The 14,479-nt window shown below is 50.2% G+C and overlaps 1 protein-coding gene across 1 annotated transcript; it reads left to right on the top strand.

Annotated features, from left to right (window-relative positions):
• Positions 1-1,806: 1,806 nt before the first annotated feature.
• FBL (fibrillarin) lies at positions 1,807-14,450 on the top strand. Its single transcript, XM_069549084.1, has 9 exons — positions 1,807-1,924; positions 7,242-7,412; positions 7,502-7,603; positions 7,693-7,787; positions 8,755-8,925; positions 12,118-12,250; positions 13,249-13,361; positions 14,122-14,267; positions 14,350-14,450. Exons 1-9 carry the CDS (start codon positions 1,915-1,917, stop codon positions 14,372-14,374), a joined length of 966 nt encoding a protein of 321 aa, XP_069405185.1. The 5' UTR covers positions 1,807-1,914; the 3' UTR covers positions 14,375-14,450.
• Positions 14,451-14,479: the final 29 nt, after the last annotated feature.

The following is a 14,479-nucleotide window of genomic DNA, read 5'->3' as shown; positions in this document are numbered from 1 at the left end:
GGGATCTTATTTCCCCAACCAGGGATGGAGCCCACACCCCGTGCATTGGAAGCATGGAATCTTAACCACTGGACCACCAGGGATGTCCTGGATTTTCACCCTGTAGAAAAAATAATTATTTTTAATTGGAAGGCAAATTCCAATTAAAAGGCAAAGTAAGGCAAAGAAGGCAAAGTAAGATCCATGAGTAGTAGGCAACACTACCCTGAATTGGAGCCATTTGAAATATTACACAGTTCCTGGAAATGCAGCATAGACTCCACAGAATTTCCATCTTAATATGTAAGCAAATTTTCAGGAGTGTTTCTGGAACACCCTGCACAGAGAACTCAAGACAGCACAGGTTCATTCATTCCTTCAACAAACATTTAGGGAGTACCCACTCTGTATCTGTTCTGGATACAAAGTGATACAACAATGAACAGAACAGACCAGTGGATTCTCCTGGAGGTTGTTACTAATTTCTCATAGTAGCACATGTTTTGCTTTGTGGAATCAATATGAGGATGAATATTCAAATTATAAAATTACAAAGTGCAAAACTCTCAGTGTTAATACAGAATCTTCTCCGTGTTCCTTCCTCCGCCTGCATCCTGATCTGGTCCTTCCTGTCTCCTCCCTGATCCACTGCAGCAGGCCCCGCCTTGGTTTTCCTGCTCCCACCTCTGTCTCTCACTCCTTTCCCACATTCAGCCAGGGTGACCCGGGTCAGATCACATCCCTTCTCTGTTCAGAACCCTCCATCTCACTCGATAAAAGTCAAAGTTCTCACCCCAAGGCCCCATACAATTTACCTGTTAACCTCCCTGCCCTCATCTCTTCCCACTCTCCCCTACTCACTCTGCATGAAACACATTCTTCAGTGTTTCTGCAACTCTCCTTACCTTTCCTGCCTCAGGGCCTTTGCACATGCAATCCTACCTGCCTGGAACTCTCTTCCCCCAGACAGGAGCATGCCTCCCTCGCTTCCTTTAGCTTTTTGCTCAAAAGTCACTGGATGCATTCCTTGACCACCCTGTAAGAAATTTCACCTCTCTTCCCAACACCAGTCTCCAAAGCACTTATTCTCCAAAGCACTATGGCCTTCTACCATTCAGCATGTTTTTACTAACTTGTTTGGTGTCTGTTCCCCTCATAGGAAGATGAGCTCCAGAATTCATATGTCTTGTTCCCTGCTGCATTCCCGTGCCTAGAACAGAGTGCCTGGTACATTCAGGCACATAACAAATGCTTTTCCAATGTATGAATGGAGTCCAGAGTTGGCCCTTGTTCTTGGGGATGGGAATGGATCAGGGAAGCCTTTTGAGTGTAGAGGGGATTTTAGGGAGCTAACTGGGAACAGAGAAGAAAAGCAGAGGGCACAGTTCCTGCGAAAATCTGAGGATGAGCCCTGATTACTGAGGTTTCCTGGTGGCTCAGACGGTAAATAATCTGTCTGCAATGCGGGAGACCAGGGTGTCATCCCTGGTTCGTAAAGATCCTCTGGAGAAGGGAACAGCAACCCACTCCAGTATTCTTGCCTGGAGAATCCCACAGAGGAGCCTGGCGGGCTGCAGTCAATGGGATCGCAGAGTCGGACCCGACTTAGGGACTATATTTTCGCTCCCTAATTACTGGGATGCTCGCACCTGTGAAAGAGAAGCGGGAAGTGTGTTTAGTGTAACGATCTCTGCACAGGTCACGGTAGCGCCTAGGGCGCTCGAGGGGGCGGTGTCCTGACAAGCTCAAAAATTCCCGCCCATAGCGGGCGCGTTGGGGTCGGGGCGGGGCTGCGGCTCCGAGGGGCGGGGCTGCGTGGTTGCGTCACCCAGTGTACGTCGCCGCGCGCCTGCGCTCCTTTCCACGTGCGTCAGCCTCAGTCGCGTGGAGCCCGGGAAGCCACCGATTCCTGAGCCGCGCAGTTCTGCGCTAGCTATGAAACCAGGTGCAGCCCAGGGTTGGGGTCTGGGTCAGGGCTGGGACTCGGCGGGGAGCGGGGTGCCAGGAGGGAACAGAGGGGCGGGGTCTTGGCCTGGCGGGCAGGATTTCTGAGCCCCGGATCGGGTCTCTTGTGAGGAAGGGTCCTGTTCCGGCCTCTCGTGGGGATGAGAGGGCTTGGTTCCGCCCTAGGAGCGACCCTGAGCCTAGGGTTCGGGTTCCCGGTCTAGAGGTTTGTGACTGACTCGTCAGAGGTGACGGTCGTGAGTCGAGGGTCTTGGGCGTAAAACTGGGGATGTCCTGAACTGGAATTCGTTTCATTGAGGCTGTCAATAAGGGTCTTGGATATTGGGCCGCGGGCGGCAGTCTAGGGTGCTGCCCAGAACCTAGATCCAGACATCGAGGGTCTTGGATCTCTGGGCGTGGGATTTGGAGATTTGGCCTCATCGCGAGGCGGAGAGTCCCTGATCTTGGGCTGGATCCTCTTAAGACCCCGTCGCTGCCGTAGCTACAGTACCCTTGAGTTCAAACCTAGCTTCTCGGAGAGAGCCGCATAGATGAGTATTCTGGCTTGATAGTCTGTGGCCCACTTTCCCGCTCTCTACTTTCCCGAGGGGGGCGGATCCCTAAGCATGGAGTGGAGATTCGGAGCCTAGTGATCCTCAACTGCGGTGAGAAGTGAGGTGAAACTTCACACACCGAGTATAGGATTGTCGGATGGGGGAGGGAGGTAATCACAGGGCGTGAGTGGTTTAATTCATTCCGATTTTACTGGAGATTCTGATGAAGCCCCCGCACCTACCTCCTAGTGGAATGAGAGTCCCTGCTTTGACAGCAGAAAGGCCTCAGTTCAAAATTTCAGTCCTAACTATGCTTAATTCACTGTGTGACCTTGGGCAAGTCGCTTTACCTCTGAGCCTTAGTTATTTCATCAGTAAAATGGCGCCCAGTTCAAATTTAGTGAGAGCCTGTTAAAAAATAGCACATGGTGGTAATCCTTTTGCAATATATGTGTATTAGCTGGACAGGTTGTACATCTTAAATTTTCACATAGTTACATTTTGTCTATTATACCTCGTATAGCACAGTGCTTGATGTATAATAGTATTGGTTCTAATTGTCATCTTTACCATTCTCATCAAGGGGAACAAAATTAGGGTCCTTTTCCCCAGATGTCTCAGCTCTTATAAATCAGGCTGATTCCCTCCTCCTCCCCCCAGCTTGCTCCCCTGGAGTTGGGGAAATATTCCATCATGACAGAAAGGGTCTGTTTCTTAGTACAGGTTTTCTTTTTTCTTCCACCTTCCCCTTCGGCCTGTGGAGAAATGGGGTCATCTGGTCAGGGGTAGTGGAATTTGTGGCTCCACGCCCCCTCCCAGGTTCCCTTTCTCTTCAGTGTTTGGGGATCTTCTGGTGAAGTGTCAGGCGGTGTGTCTCCCACCTGAGACTCTGGCAAGCCCACAGGCATCCTGTGGTCTGATGGTTCCAGGAATGGAGGCTACACCTTCTTCCCAACCCTGCCCTTACTGTGTTAGGATAAGAAGTTGTAGAAGTTGTTAGGAATCAGCTCTTTAGCAAGGATTTTTTATTTATTTATTTATTTTAGGCTGTGCTGGGTCTCCAGCTGGGACTTCCCAGGTGGCTCAGTGGTAAAGAATGCCTACAATGCAGGAGACTCAAGAGATGGGTTTGATCCCTGGGTCGGGAAGATTCCCTGGAGTAGGAAATGGCAACCCACTCCAGTATTCTTGGTGAGAAAATTCCATGGACAGAGGAGCCTGGCGGGCTACAGTCCATGAGGTCGCAAAGAATTGGACGCATCAGACCATGGGTCTTCACTGTTGTTCAGACTTTCTCTAAGCGCTGGTTTAGTTGCCCCTCAGCATGTGGGATCTTCCCAGACTCAAACTCATGTCCTCTGCATTGGGCGGTGGATTCTTAACCACTGGACCACCAGGGAAGTCCTTCAGCAAGGATTTTAGTCTGATTGTGTGAGGAAGTCTTTGGGAGGTTTCAAGCAAGGATATGACATCAGTCAGACTTGACTGAGACATTTAAATGGATCCTTTTTGCTCTTGAGAAGGAAATGGCAACCCACTCCAGTATTCTTGCCTGGAGGACCCTGTGGACAAAGAAGCCTGGTGGGCTGCCATCTATGGGGTTGCAAAAAGCCGGACACGACTGAAGCGACTTAGCATGCGTGCATTGGAGAAGGAAATGGCAACCCACTCCAATGTTCTTGCCTGGAGAATCCTAGGGACAGAGGAGCCTGGTGGGCTGCGGTCTATGGGGTCACACATTGTCCAACACAACCGAAGCGACTTAGCAGCAGCTTCTTGCTCTGTGTGAAAGATTTTAGAGGAACAAGAGTGGAAACAGACAGCAGTAAGAAGTTGTTGCTGTCATCTACTTGGAGATGATGTGGCTTGGACCAGGGTGGCGGCAGTTGGCCTGGTTGACAAATTGTCACCCTTTCGGATATGTTTTGGAGATAAAGCCGATAGTTTGCATGTGGGCATGAGAGGGGTCAAGGACAATTCAGCGTTTTGGTGTGTGTAACTGGAAGGGTGGGGTGCCACTTTGGAGATGGGGAAGGCTGTGGCAGAAGAGAAGTTTTAAACTGGGGGTCTGTTTAAAAACCAAAACTTTTTTTTTTTTTTAAGTATGTGAACGTGTGTTTTTCTGAGGAGTGGGTACAGTCCATTTTTCTAAGAGCTCCAGGACCTGAAATGGACTGAGATGTTCTGAGTATTGTGCATGCTGTGCCCCATGCCATGCCCACACTTTCTGGGTCTCTGTTTTGTCAGGACGGGGTTGAGGGTCTCTTGGGCATAGTGGTTTCTCCCCTAAATAGGAAGGAGGAGAGACTTGCTCCCCTGAGTTTGAATAATATATTCAAACTGCACATAAGGCAGCGTATTAAGCACTTTTTGTGTGTTGTCATTTAATCTTTACAATTCTGTGATGTGGGCACTGTGTTATTTTCCAGATCTCCTTACAGGTGAACTTTTCAAGACACCCATGAATCTTGCCTACTCTCTAGGGTCGTGAATGGAGTGGCCATCTCCCTGTGTTCAGTCCATGAGCTGCCTGAGGGGAGGGACCGGGGCTCTGGACACCGTACGATCACCTGCTTCCTGAGTGAGCAGAGAGGGCGCTTTCTTCCGGCAGAACCCAGGGCTTTAAGAGTCATCAGTAAACAGCTCATTTAATTTTCATGGAGCCCATAGTCCCGCAGGATGCAGTGATAACCTAAACAACCATCCCTGTCCATTTGGAGTTGATTCCAGTGGGGGCGTGGGGGGGTGGGGAAGAGGCAGTGATAATTGTTAAAATGCCATGTATGATAATTGGCAGGAAGAAAAAGAAAGCGGAGTAAAGGCCAGGTAGCCAGAGGAGGCTGGTCTGAGGAAGGAACGTTTGGTCAGACTTACATTCAGTGCAGGGGGTGAGTCAGACAGTGTCCTCAGGACCCAGGCAGAGGGAACAGGAGATGTCAAGGGTGTGGAAGCTGGAAGTGGAGTTTGTTCTTGGGGAGGAAGAACACAGGACCTAGCCTAGAGTGAGGTCAGGAAAGTCAGCAAAGCCAGCGTGGTGATTCTCAGTCTGGGCCACACGTCAAGAGTCGCCCGAGGAACTGTAAAGTCCCAGGCCTGGCCCCCACCCCAGACAGTTACTCAGAATCGCTTGCATGGGGCAAGGGGGAGATCCACTGACTTAGGACTTTGGAAGCCCGAGAAAGGAACTGTGATTTCATTTAGAACGTGATGGAAAACATTTGAAGGAGTTTGGGCAAGGGAATGGTGAGAGCCGATTGGCTGTTCTGAAAAGTTCAGTCACCGGCTGCCGTGTGGGCAGAAGACCTCAGAGGGGGCGGGAGACTAGAGGCCGGCAGCTCATTTCTATCACTTAAATTAGGACTAACTCTTCAAAGTTCTATGTTTTCATTTTTAACGTCATTAAGATGATTGAAGCCTTCATGGAGACTTCCCTGGTAGTCGAGTGGTTAAGACTCAGAGCTCCCAAGGCAGGGGGCTCGGGTTCGATCCCTGATCCGGGAACTGAGATCCCACATGGTGCATGGTGTGGCCAAAAAAAAATAAATTAAAATTTTTAAAAAAGAGGAATGACCCCTTCATAGGGTGGGAATATAACACACCTTTGCAAAAACTTTTGCATGTTTAATATTGAATAGTTTACATCAAGGGAGGTCAGTTGAAACCAGCATGGATTTTCACACAAATGATTGATAACTCTTTTTCTAAAAGTACAGCAAAGCTTTAGAAGCTGTCGCAGAGGTCAGATACTGAATCTGTGAGTACCAGGAGAAATCTCTCTGCTTCAGACATTGTTTTGGGCTCGGCGAACAACGTTTGCTGTCTCCTGAAGTGATGAAAAATCAAGTCTCTCTGAAATTTTTTTCCCCTAAACTTTCCATCTTGTTGACAAACCCTAAGTAAACTGTTTATAAGTTGCCCATCCATAAAGGACAAGTTTTGGGTTTTGCTTCCCCCTCACCACTCCCCTGCCAACACCAAGCTGGGGGAGACTTGTGTGTGTTTAGAAGCAGGGGGACCAGTTAGCAGGAAAGATGGATGGTGAATGCGCTGCCCCCCACTCCCCCCGCCACACCGATCTGGGGCTAGCACTTCTCTGCCACACACAAGGTCCCGAGTGGGAGAGCGTGAAGAAGTTTCAGGGCCTGGGGGACCCACCTGCCACAACGCACGGCCACACATGGCATACTCTCTTCTTCAGACCAATCAGTATTGGAAACAGAACAGGTCCTGTGAATTGACCCCCCAGCGGAGGGAAGCAGAATATTAACAGCAATGTGCCTCCACCTGTTTCCCTTCTCATCCTCATCCTATAATTTCACCCTCCCCAGGCCTAATACTCAGCTTCACACTTACCACACCCTTTTGTCTCTGTAAGGGGAAAGGGGTGCCTGGGTTGTCACCCAGATCTACACAGCTAGTGCTGGGCAGTCTTGGTTGTAGCTGGACTTTTAAAAAGGATGTTGTGTCAGACCTGGGTTTCTAGGGCTTGCTTTTTCACTTACTGGGATTCTGAGATGTTTCTTTCTGTCCCGTGTTGCTGTTAACCTTCTTGCTTTGATGGCTGTGAACGGGCCGAGTCTCATTCATCCCTTCTGCTGATGGATGTTTGGGTCGGTCCTGTTAGTTCTGCCATGGACACGTGTGGACACCTCTCCCAGTGTGCGTGTGCACACACTTCTCTCCTGAGCAGAGTCCCTTGCTGTAGAAGTAACTTCTCAAGCTCCATGACCCTGTTGACGATTCCTATTTCTGTTTCCATCACAGGGTTCAGCCCCCGCGGGGGTGGCTTCGGTGGCCGCGGTGGCTTTGGTGACCGCGGAGGTCGCGGCGGTGGCCGCGGAGGCTTCGGTGGGGGCCGAGGAGGCTTCGGCGGGGGCCGAGGTCGCGGCGGAGGAGGAGGCTTCAGGGGCCGTGGACGTGGAGGGGGAGGAAGAGGTGATGGACCGGGCTCTCCTGGGGCTGGGGGCTGGGGTGGGGAGGGAAGCACCGTGGGGTTTCGCTCTCACCACATCTCTGCCTTGTAGGTGGTGGGTTCCAGTCTGGTGGCAACCGGGGTCGTGGTCGGGGAGGAAAGAAAGGAAACCCATCGGGGAAGAATGTGATGGTAGAGCCCCATCGACACGAGGGTGAGTGAGGAGGGCGGGGAGCCCACCGGGGTTAGGAGTGGGGCGGTGCTCCGATGGGGTGTTGACCCCGCTCTGGCCCCCTCCCCCAGGCGTCTTCATTTGTCGAGGAAAGGAAGATGCGCTGGTCACCAAGAACCTGGTCCCTGGGGAATCTGTTTACGGAGAGAAGAGAGTCTCGATTTCGGTGAGACCCCCTGCCTAGCTAAGCTGCCAGGGCCACCAGCAGTCTGGTCTCCCTGGGCCCCGCTGTTCATCCTGCACGAGACAGCCAGGGGGTCATCTTAAGCTACAAGGCAGATCACACACTCCCTCCCCAGACACATCCGTGACCTCGCACTGGCTTCAGGTTCAAGTCTTGGGTCCTCAGTGTGACTGGGGGCCCCTGCACGTGCAGTCTCCCTCTCTCCCTAACTACGTGTCTTCCAGTCACTCCCACAGCCTCCCCGTTCTCCTTGCCTGGAATACTCTCCTCCTCCCCGCATCAGGTAGGGCCGGCCCCTTATCATCACTCATCTCTGGTCAGCTGGCCTTGTCTCCCTCACAAGGCCCCCTTGCCCCACCCTGTCTAGCAGAAGCAGCCCTCACGACCTCCCTGCAGGCATCCCTGCTGCCCGGAACTCACTCCCTTGTTGGCCTGAGTGAGCCCTCAGCTCTGGGCGATTCCTCTGCCTGGGCTCTCCTGGCCGCCGCCGTCTCATCCTCACCTGCCCTCGCCCTGCTCCTTGGACTTCACACGCCCCTTCCTGGCTTGACCTTCTGAGCACCTGTCACTGGCTCCTATGCCGTGTGTGTCCATTCAGCATGTCCTCACTCCTGGAGAGCAAGGCCTTTGTCCCCTTTGGTGTGTTTGCCCAGTGCCTGAGCTTAGGGGCCGGCACAGGCAGTGTTCGTAGAACGAACACAGAGGTCTTGCCTTACTGTTGTCTGGGGTGATCTTGTCTTTATTGTCCCCGTCGCTGCCCCTTCTCCCTGAGTCAGAAACCCCCACGAGAGTGCAGGCCCTGCCTGTTGTGGTCATAGATGGATATACTCATTTGTTTCTTGTACAATGACTGGGGGCCCAGTCCCTTTTGAGGGCCCTAGAGTTAAGAGCCTTGGGGTCTTGCAGAAGAGCCTGGCATTGACTTCCATCCCCATCTCTCTCGGTGCAGGAGGGAGATGACAAAATTGAGTACCGTGCCTGGAACCCCTTCCGTTCCAAGCTGGCAGCAGCAATCCTGGGCGGGGTAGACCAGATCCACATCAAGCCAGGGGCCAAGGTCCTCTACCTCGGGGCTGCCTCGGGCACCACCGTCTCCCACGTCTCTGATATCGTCGGCCCGGTGAGTAGACAGAGGGACAGGAGAAGGTGGGAGGGAGGGAAAGGTCCCCTTCTCTGCCAGCCTGGACTCAGAGGCCCTGGCTGCTTCCCTGCACCGAGGGGCTCGGAGCCAGGCCCTTCCTGACTACATGGTCTCCAGAGCTCCATTCAGCCTCACACCTGATTCTTGGCCTGGAGCGAAGGGGCTTGGGTGTCGGGGCAACCAGTGTTGGGGGGGCCAGAGCTGAGAATACATTGGATTTGATTGCTACCCTCTGGGACTTTGCTGGCGGTCCAGTGGTTAAGACTGCACGCTTCCACTGCAGAGGGTGTGGTTCCATCCCTGGTTATGGAACTAAGATCCTACTTGCCATGTGGTGCAGCCAAAAAAAAGATAGCCCTCAAATCTGGGCTTCTGGTTTCCCTAAACAGGAGATTGTCAGTTTGGGGGCCTGTGCTTCTGTGCAGCTGGACAGCCTCCCTGTTGAGAGGGCACCCACACATTTCACTTCATGATCCCTCACTTGGCTGTGAGGCTAGAGGGTGTGTAATTTAATGGTTAAAAACCCCAGACTGCTGTGGGCTCTTAACAGTGAAGTGGCTTTCAGCAAGTACTTACTCCCTCTGAGCCTCAGTTTACCCCTCTGGAAAATGGGTGATTGTGATGATAAGTGAATTAAATCCTGTAACATGCCTAGAGCAGTGTCTGGCCAGGTGCAGGTATTCTTAGCTGTTACGTCATCTCATCTCTATGCCCTAGCTTCCTCATTTTAAGCCTAAACTGGGGGCCTGGGCTCTCAGATCAGACAAAGTAGGATGGAATAACCCTTGGACCTAGTATATTCACCTGTAAAATGATAACAAGGGCTTCCCAGGTGCCTCTAGTTGTAAAGAACCCACCTGCCAGTGCAGGAGATACAGGAGACTTGGGTTCAATCCCTGGGTTGGAAAGATCCTCCAGAAGGGCATGGCAACCCACTCCAGTATTCTTGCCTAGAGAATCCCATGGACAGAGGAGCCTGGCAGGCTACAGTCAGTGGGGTCACAAAGAATCAGACAGGACTGAAGTGACTTAACATGCACACACACATCATGATAACCGGTCATTAAATGGTAATGTTTTGATTTGGGGATTTGAAGAGCTGCATGTGGCTTCAAGAAAATTGAGATCCCCAATGGAACATTTCATGCAAAGATGGGCTCAATAAAGGACAGAAATGGTATGGACCTAACAGAAGCAGAAGATATGAAGAAGAGGTGGCAAGAATAACTATACAAGAAAGATCTTAATGACCCAGATAATCACCATGGTGTGATCACTCACCTAGAGCCAGACATCCTGGAATGTGAAGTCAAATGGGCCTTAGAAAGCATCACTACGGACAAAGCTAGTGGAGGTGATGGAGTTCCAGTTGAGCTATTTCAAATCCTGAAAGATGATGCTGCCAAAGTGCTGCACTCAATATGCCAGCAAATTTGGAAAACTCAGCAGAGGCCTCAGGACTGGAAAAGGTCAGATTTCATCCAATCCCAAAGAAAGGCAATGTCAAAGAATGCTCAAACTACAGCACAATTGCACTCATCTCACACACTAGTAAAGTAATGCTCAAAATTCTCCAAGCCAGGCTTCGGCAATACGTGAACTGTGAACTTCCTGATGTTCAAGCTGGTTTTAGAAAAGGCAGAGGAACCAGAGATCAAATTGCCAACATCCTCTGGATCATCGAAAAAGCAAGAGAGTTCCAGAAAAACATTTACTTCTGCTTTATTGACTGTGCCAAAGCCTTTGTGTGGATCACAATAAACTGTGGAAAATTCTGAGAGAGATGGGAATACCAGACCACCTGACCTGTCTCTGGAGAAACCTATATGCAGGTCAGGAAGCAACAGTTAGAACTGGACATGGAACAACAGACTGGTTCCAAATAGGAAAAGGAGTACGTCAAGGCTGTATATTGTCACCCTGCTTATTTAACTTCTATGCAGAGTACATCATGAGAAACTCTAGGCTGGAAGAAGCACAAGCTGGAATCAAGATTGCTGGGAGAAATATCAATCACCTCAGATATGCAGGGAGAAGGCAATGGCACCTCACTCCGGTACTCTTGCCTGGAAAATCCTATGGACAGAGGAGCCTGGTAGGCTGCAGTCCATGGGGTTGCAGAGAGTCAGACCCGACTGAGCGACTTCACTTTCACTTTTCACTTTCATGCATTGGAGGGGGAAATGGCAACCCACTCCAGTGTTCTTGCCTGGAGAATCCCAGGGACGGTGGAGCCTGGTGGGCTGCTGTCTCTGGGGTTGCACAGAGTCGAACATGACTGAAGCAACTTAGCAGCAGCAGCAGATATGCAGATGACACCACCCTTATGGCAGAAAGTGAAGAGGAACTGAAGATTCTCTTGATGAAAGTGAAGAGGAGAGTGAAAAAGTTGCCTTAAAGCTCAACATTCAGAAAACGAAGATCATGGCATCTGGTCCCATCATTTCATGGCAAATAGATGGGGAAACAGTGGAAACAGTGTCAGACTTTGTTTTTTGGGGCTCCAAAATCACTGCAGATGGTGATTGCAGCCATGAAATTAAAAGATGCTCACTCCTTGGAAGGAAAGTTATGACCAACCTAGACAGCATATTAAAAAGCAGAGACATTACTTTGCCAACAAAGGTTCATCTAGTCAGGGCTATGGTTTTTCCAGTGGTCATGTATGGATGTGAGAGTTGGACTGTGAAGAAAGCTGAGTGCTGAAGAATTGATGGTTTTGAACTGTGGTGTTGGAAAAGACTCTTGAGAGTCCCTTGGACTGCAAGGACATCCAACCAGTCCATTCTAAAGGAGATCAGTCCTGAGTGTTCATTGGAAGGACTGATGCTGAGGCTGAAACTCCAATACTTTGGCCACCTCCTGTGAAGAGTTGACTCATTGGAAAAGACTCTGATGCTGGGAGGGATTGGGGGCAGGAGGAGAAGGGGATGACCAAGGATGAGATGGCTAGATGGCATCACCGACTCGATGGACTTGAGTCTGAGTGAACTCCGGGAGTTGGTGATGGACAGGGAGGCCTGGCGTGCTGCGATTCATGGGGTCGCAAAGAGTCGGGCACAACTGAGTGAGTGAACTGAACTGAACTGAATGCGGTATATGGGCCAGAGTAGGCCCTCCATACAGAACTAGTTATCGTTGTTATTTTTGTTTGACTTTGATGTCTTCTAGGACGGTCTGGTCTATGCAGTTGAGTTCTCCCACCGTTCTGGCCGTGACCTCATTAATTTGGCCAAGAAGCGGACCAACATTATTCCTGTCATTGAAGACGCTCGGCACCCACACAAATACCGCATGCTCATCGGTGAGGGGTCTAGGGTTGGCTTGGGAGAGGGGAAGGTGTGAGACAGGCCACTCCAGGTGTCCTGGAGGAGGCCTCCGGAGCCCTGATTCGGATGGAATTGGAGTGGATGAACAGGTTGAGTCTGCAGAAATGCAAATGGTTTGGGGACCAGGTGAGGTGGAGGTGGCAGTCCCGCTTCAGGGACCCAGATATCTGGGTCCTTGGGCCAACCTCTTTCCCTCCAATCTCTTGACACTCCCACTTCCTGCTGAATACTTCCTGTCTGCCTGCCTCCAAAACCCAGTACCTGTAATGCGACCCCTGACTTAGGCATAAAAACCTCCTTCAGAGGTCTTCATCAGCATCATCTGGTGACATCATAACCCCAAAAGCACACCTAGAGGGACCCATTGTGAATATTAATAACTTTAAAAAAAAAAAGTTCAGAAACATTGTATAAAAATTAAGCACCTATAAAGCACCCCCAGAGGTAACTGACCCGAACAATTTGATGTCAGCTTTTCCTGATTTTAAAAAAGTCATTGCACCATCTTTTCATTTTTTTAAGTTTTTCTTCCTGAGTTTTTTTCCCTGTGCATTCATACCCTACCTCTGTCCTGCAACTTTTCTTCATTTCACAATCCTGCAGACGCGATTGCCTGTAAGTGCTCGCCTTTACTTGCCTTTTTGATGACGTGTCTGTCTCCCCCCCAGACCCGGGAGCGTCTCGAGGGCAGGGTCCGGGTCTGACTCGTCTCTGTGCCCCCCACGGCCGGCCCGGGGCTGGCCACAGAGTAGGTGGCAATGTGGTTTACAAGAGGAATGAATGATTGGTGTAACTGTGGGCTTTGGACCCATCTTGGGGGCACTGTGGAGGGTGGGGGATCATTGCCGGGGGAGGTGATTCTGGAGGCAGGGAAGACTGCTAGGAACCTGCTGGTGATGGGGCTCTGGCCCCATGGGAGGAGCTGGGAAGATTAAGTGGATCCAGCTTTTAACTGCTACTTCTTTCTCCCTAGCAATGGTGGATGTGATCTTTGCTGATGTGGCCCAGCCAGACCAGACCCGGATTGTAGCCCTGAATGCCCACACCTTCCTGCGTAATGGAGGACACTTTGTGATTTCCATTAAGGTGTGGAGCTTGGAGGAGTCTATGGGGTGGTGATATCTTCTTGGTTTGTAACTACCATGCAGTCAGTCAAAGCAACCCTGATTCAGTGTATTCCCAGCTCCCTATAAGCCACCCAATCAAATAGAACATAATGAAAAATATCTACAAAACTAAAAATCATAGAATTTAAAGAGGCTAGACTATAGTGGTTGAGTGCATGATCACTGAGTCTGAGTATCTGAGTTTGGATTCCAGCTTGCTGTGTCTGAGCAACTTACCTAACCTATATGCCTGTTTCTTCACTTGTAAAATAGCAATATTAGTCCTGTCTCTTAGTGTTGATGTAAGGACTACACTTCTCAGTATATGTGGAATGTTTAGAATAGAACCTGGTATAAAATAAACAACAGATAAATGCTAGGTGCATTTTTAAGAAGTCTTCTTTTGAAATTCAGAGGCCTCTCCAGTACTTCAGCCAGATTCCCCATTCTCTTTTGCTGCGTTTGTTTTTGGTATTCTCAGCTGCATAATTCCTAAAGAAAAGGAAGTAGGAGGGGGAAAAAATGTGTAAAATTTAAACACTAGGTTTGAGATAAATAGGGTTCTGTTGAAGGATTTCTGTTCCAAACCCAAACCAAATCGAAAACTTCTCTAACAAAGTCTTTCCGTATATTTCCAAAGCCTAGTCTCCAATAAAAACAAATTCTGCTGGTTTAAAGAAGCACAAAAACGGGGGAATATCCCAAAGCTTGCCTCAGACTTCAAATCCTCTCTTTTGCAGGCTAATTGCATTGACTCCACAGCTTCCGCCGAGGCTGTCTTTGCCTCTGAAGTGAAAAAGATGCAGCAAGAGAACATGAAGCCCCAGGAGCAGCTGACCCTAGAGCCGTACGAGAGAGACCATGCTGTGGTCGTGGGTGTGTACAGGTGAGCACGAGGCCCCATCAGTACTTGTTACGAGTGCCCCAAAGTGGTGACGGGCTCTTCTAAGTCCACTTTCTTCTCTCAGGCCACCTCCCAAAGTGAAGAACTGAAGCCCAGCGCCACTGGATCGCCAGAGAGTGTTGCTACTGTTACACGTTTGTTTTTCTATTAAAAGACTCATCAGTCGGTCCGTTTGCCGCTGATTGCTTGACGAC

The sequence above is a fragment of the Ovis canadensis genome, chromosome 14 (genome assembly GCF_042477335.2).
Source record: "Ovis canadensis isolate MfBH-ARS-UI-01 breed Bighorn chromosome 14, ARS-UI_OviCan_v2, whole genome shotgun sequence".
NCBI lineage: Eukaryota > Metazoa > Chordata > Mammalia > Artiodactyla > Bovidae > Ovis > Ovis canadensis.
The sequence above is the reverse complement of the archived record's forward strand: the minus strand, read 5'-3'. Positions and strand labels throughout refer to the sequence as shown.

Coding starts and splice junctions, on each gene's coding strand:
- FBL (XM_069549084.1), top strand. Junction 8,926..12,117: donor TCTCTGATATCGTCGGCCCG/GTGAGTAGACAG, acceptor GATGTCTTCTAG/GACGGTCTGGTCTATGCAGT. Junction 13,362..14,121: donor ACTTTGTGATTTCCATTAAG/GTGTGGAGCTTG, acceptor TCTCTTTTGCAG/GCTAATTGCATTGACTCCAC.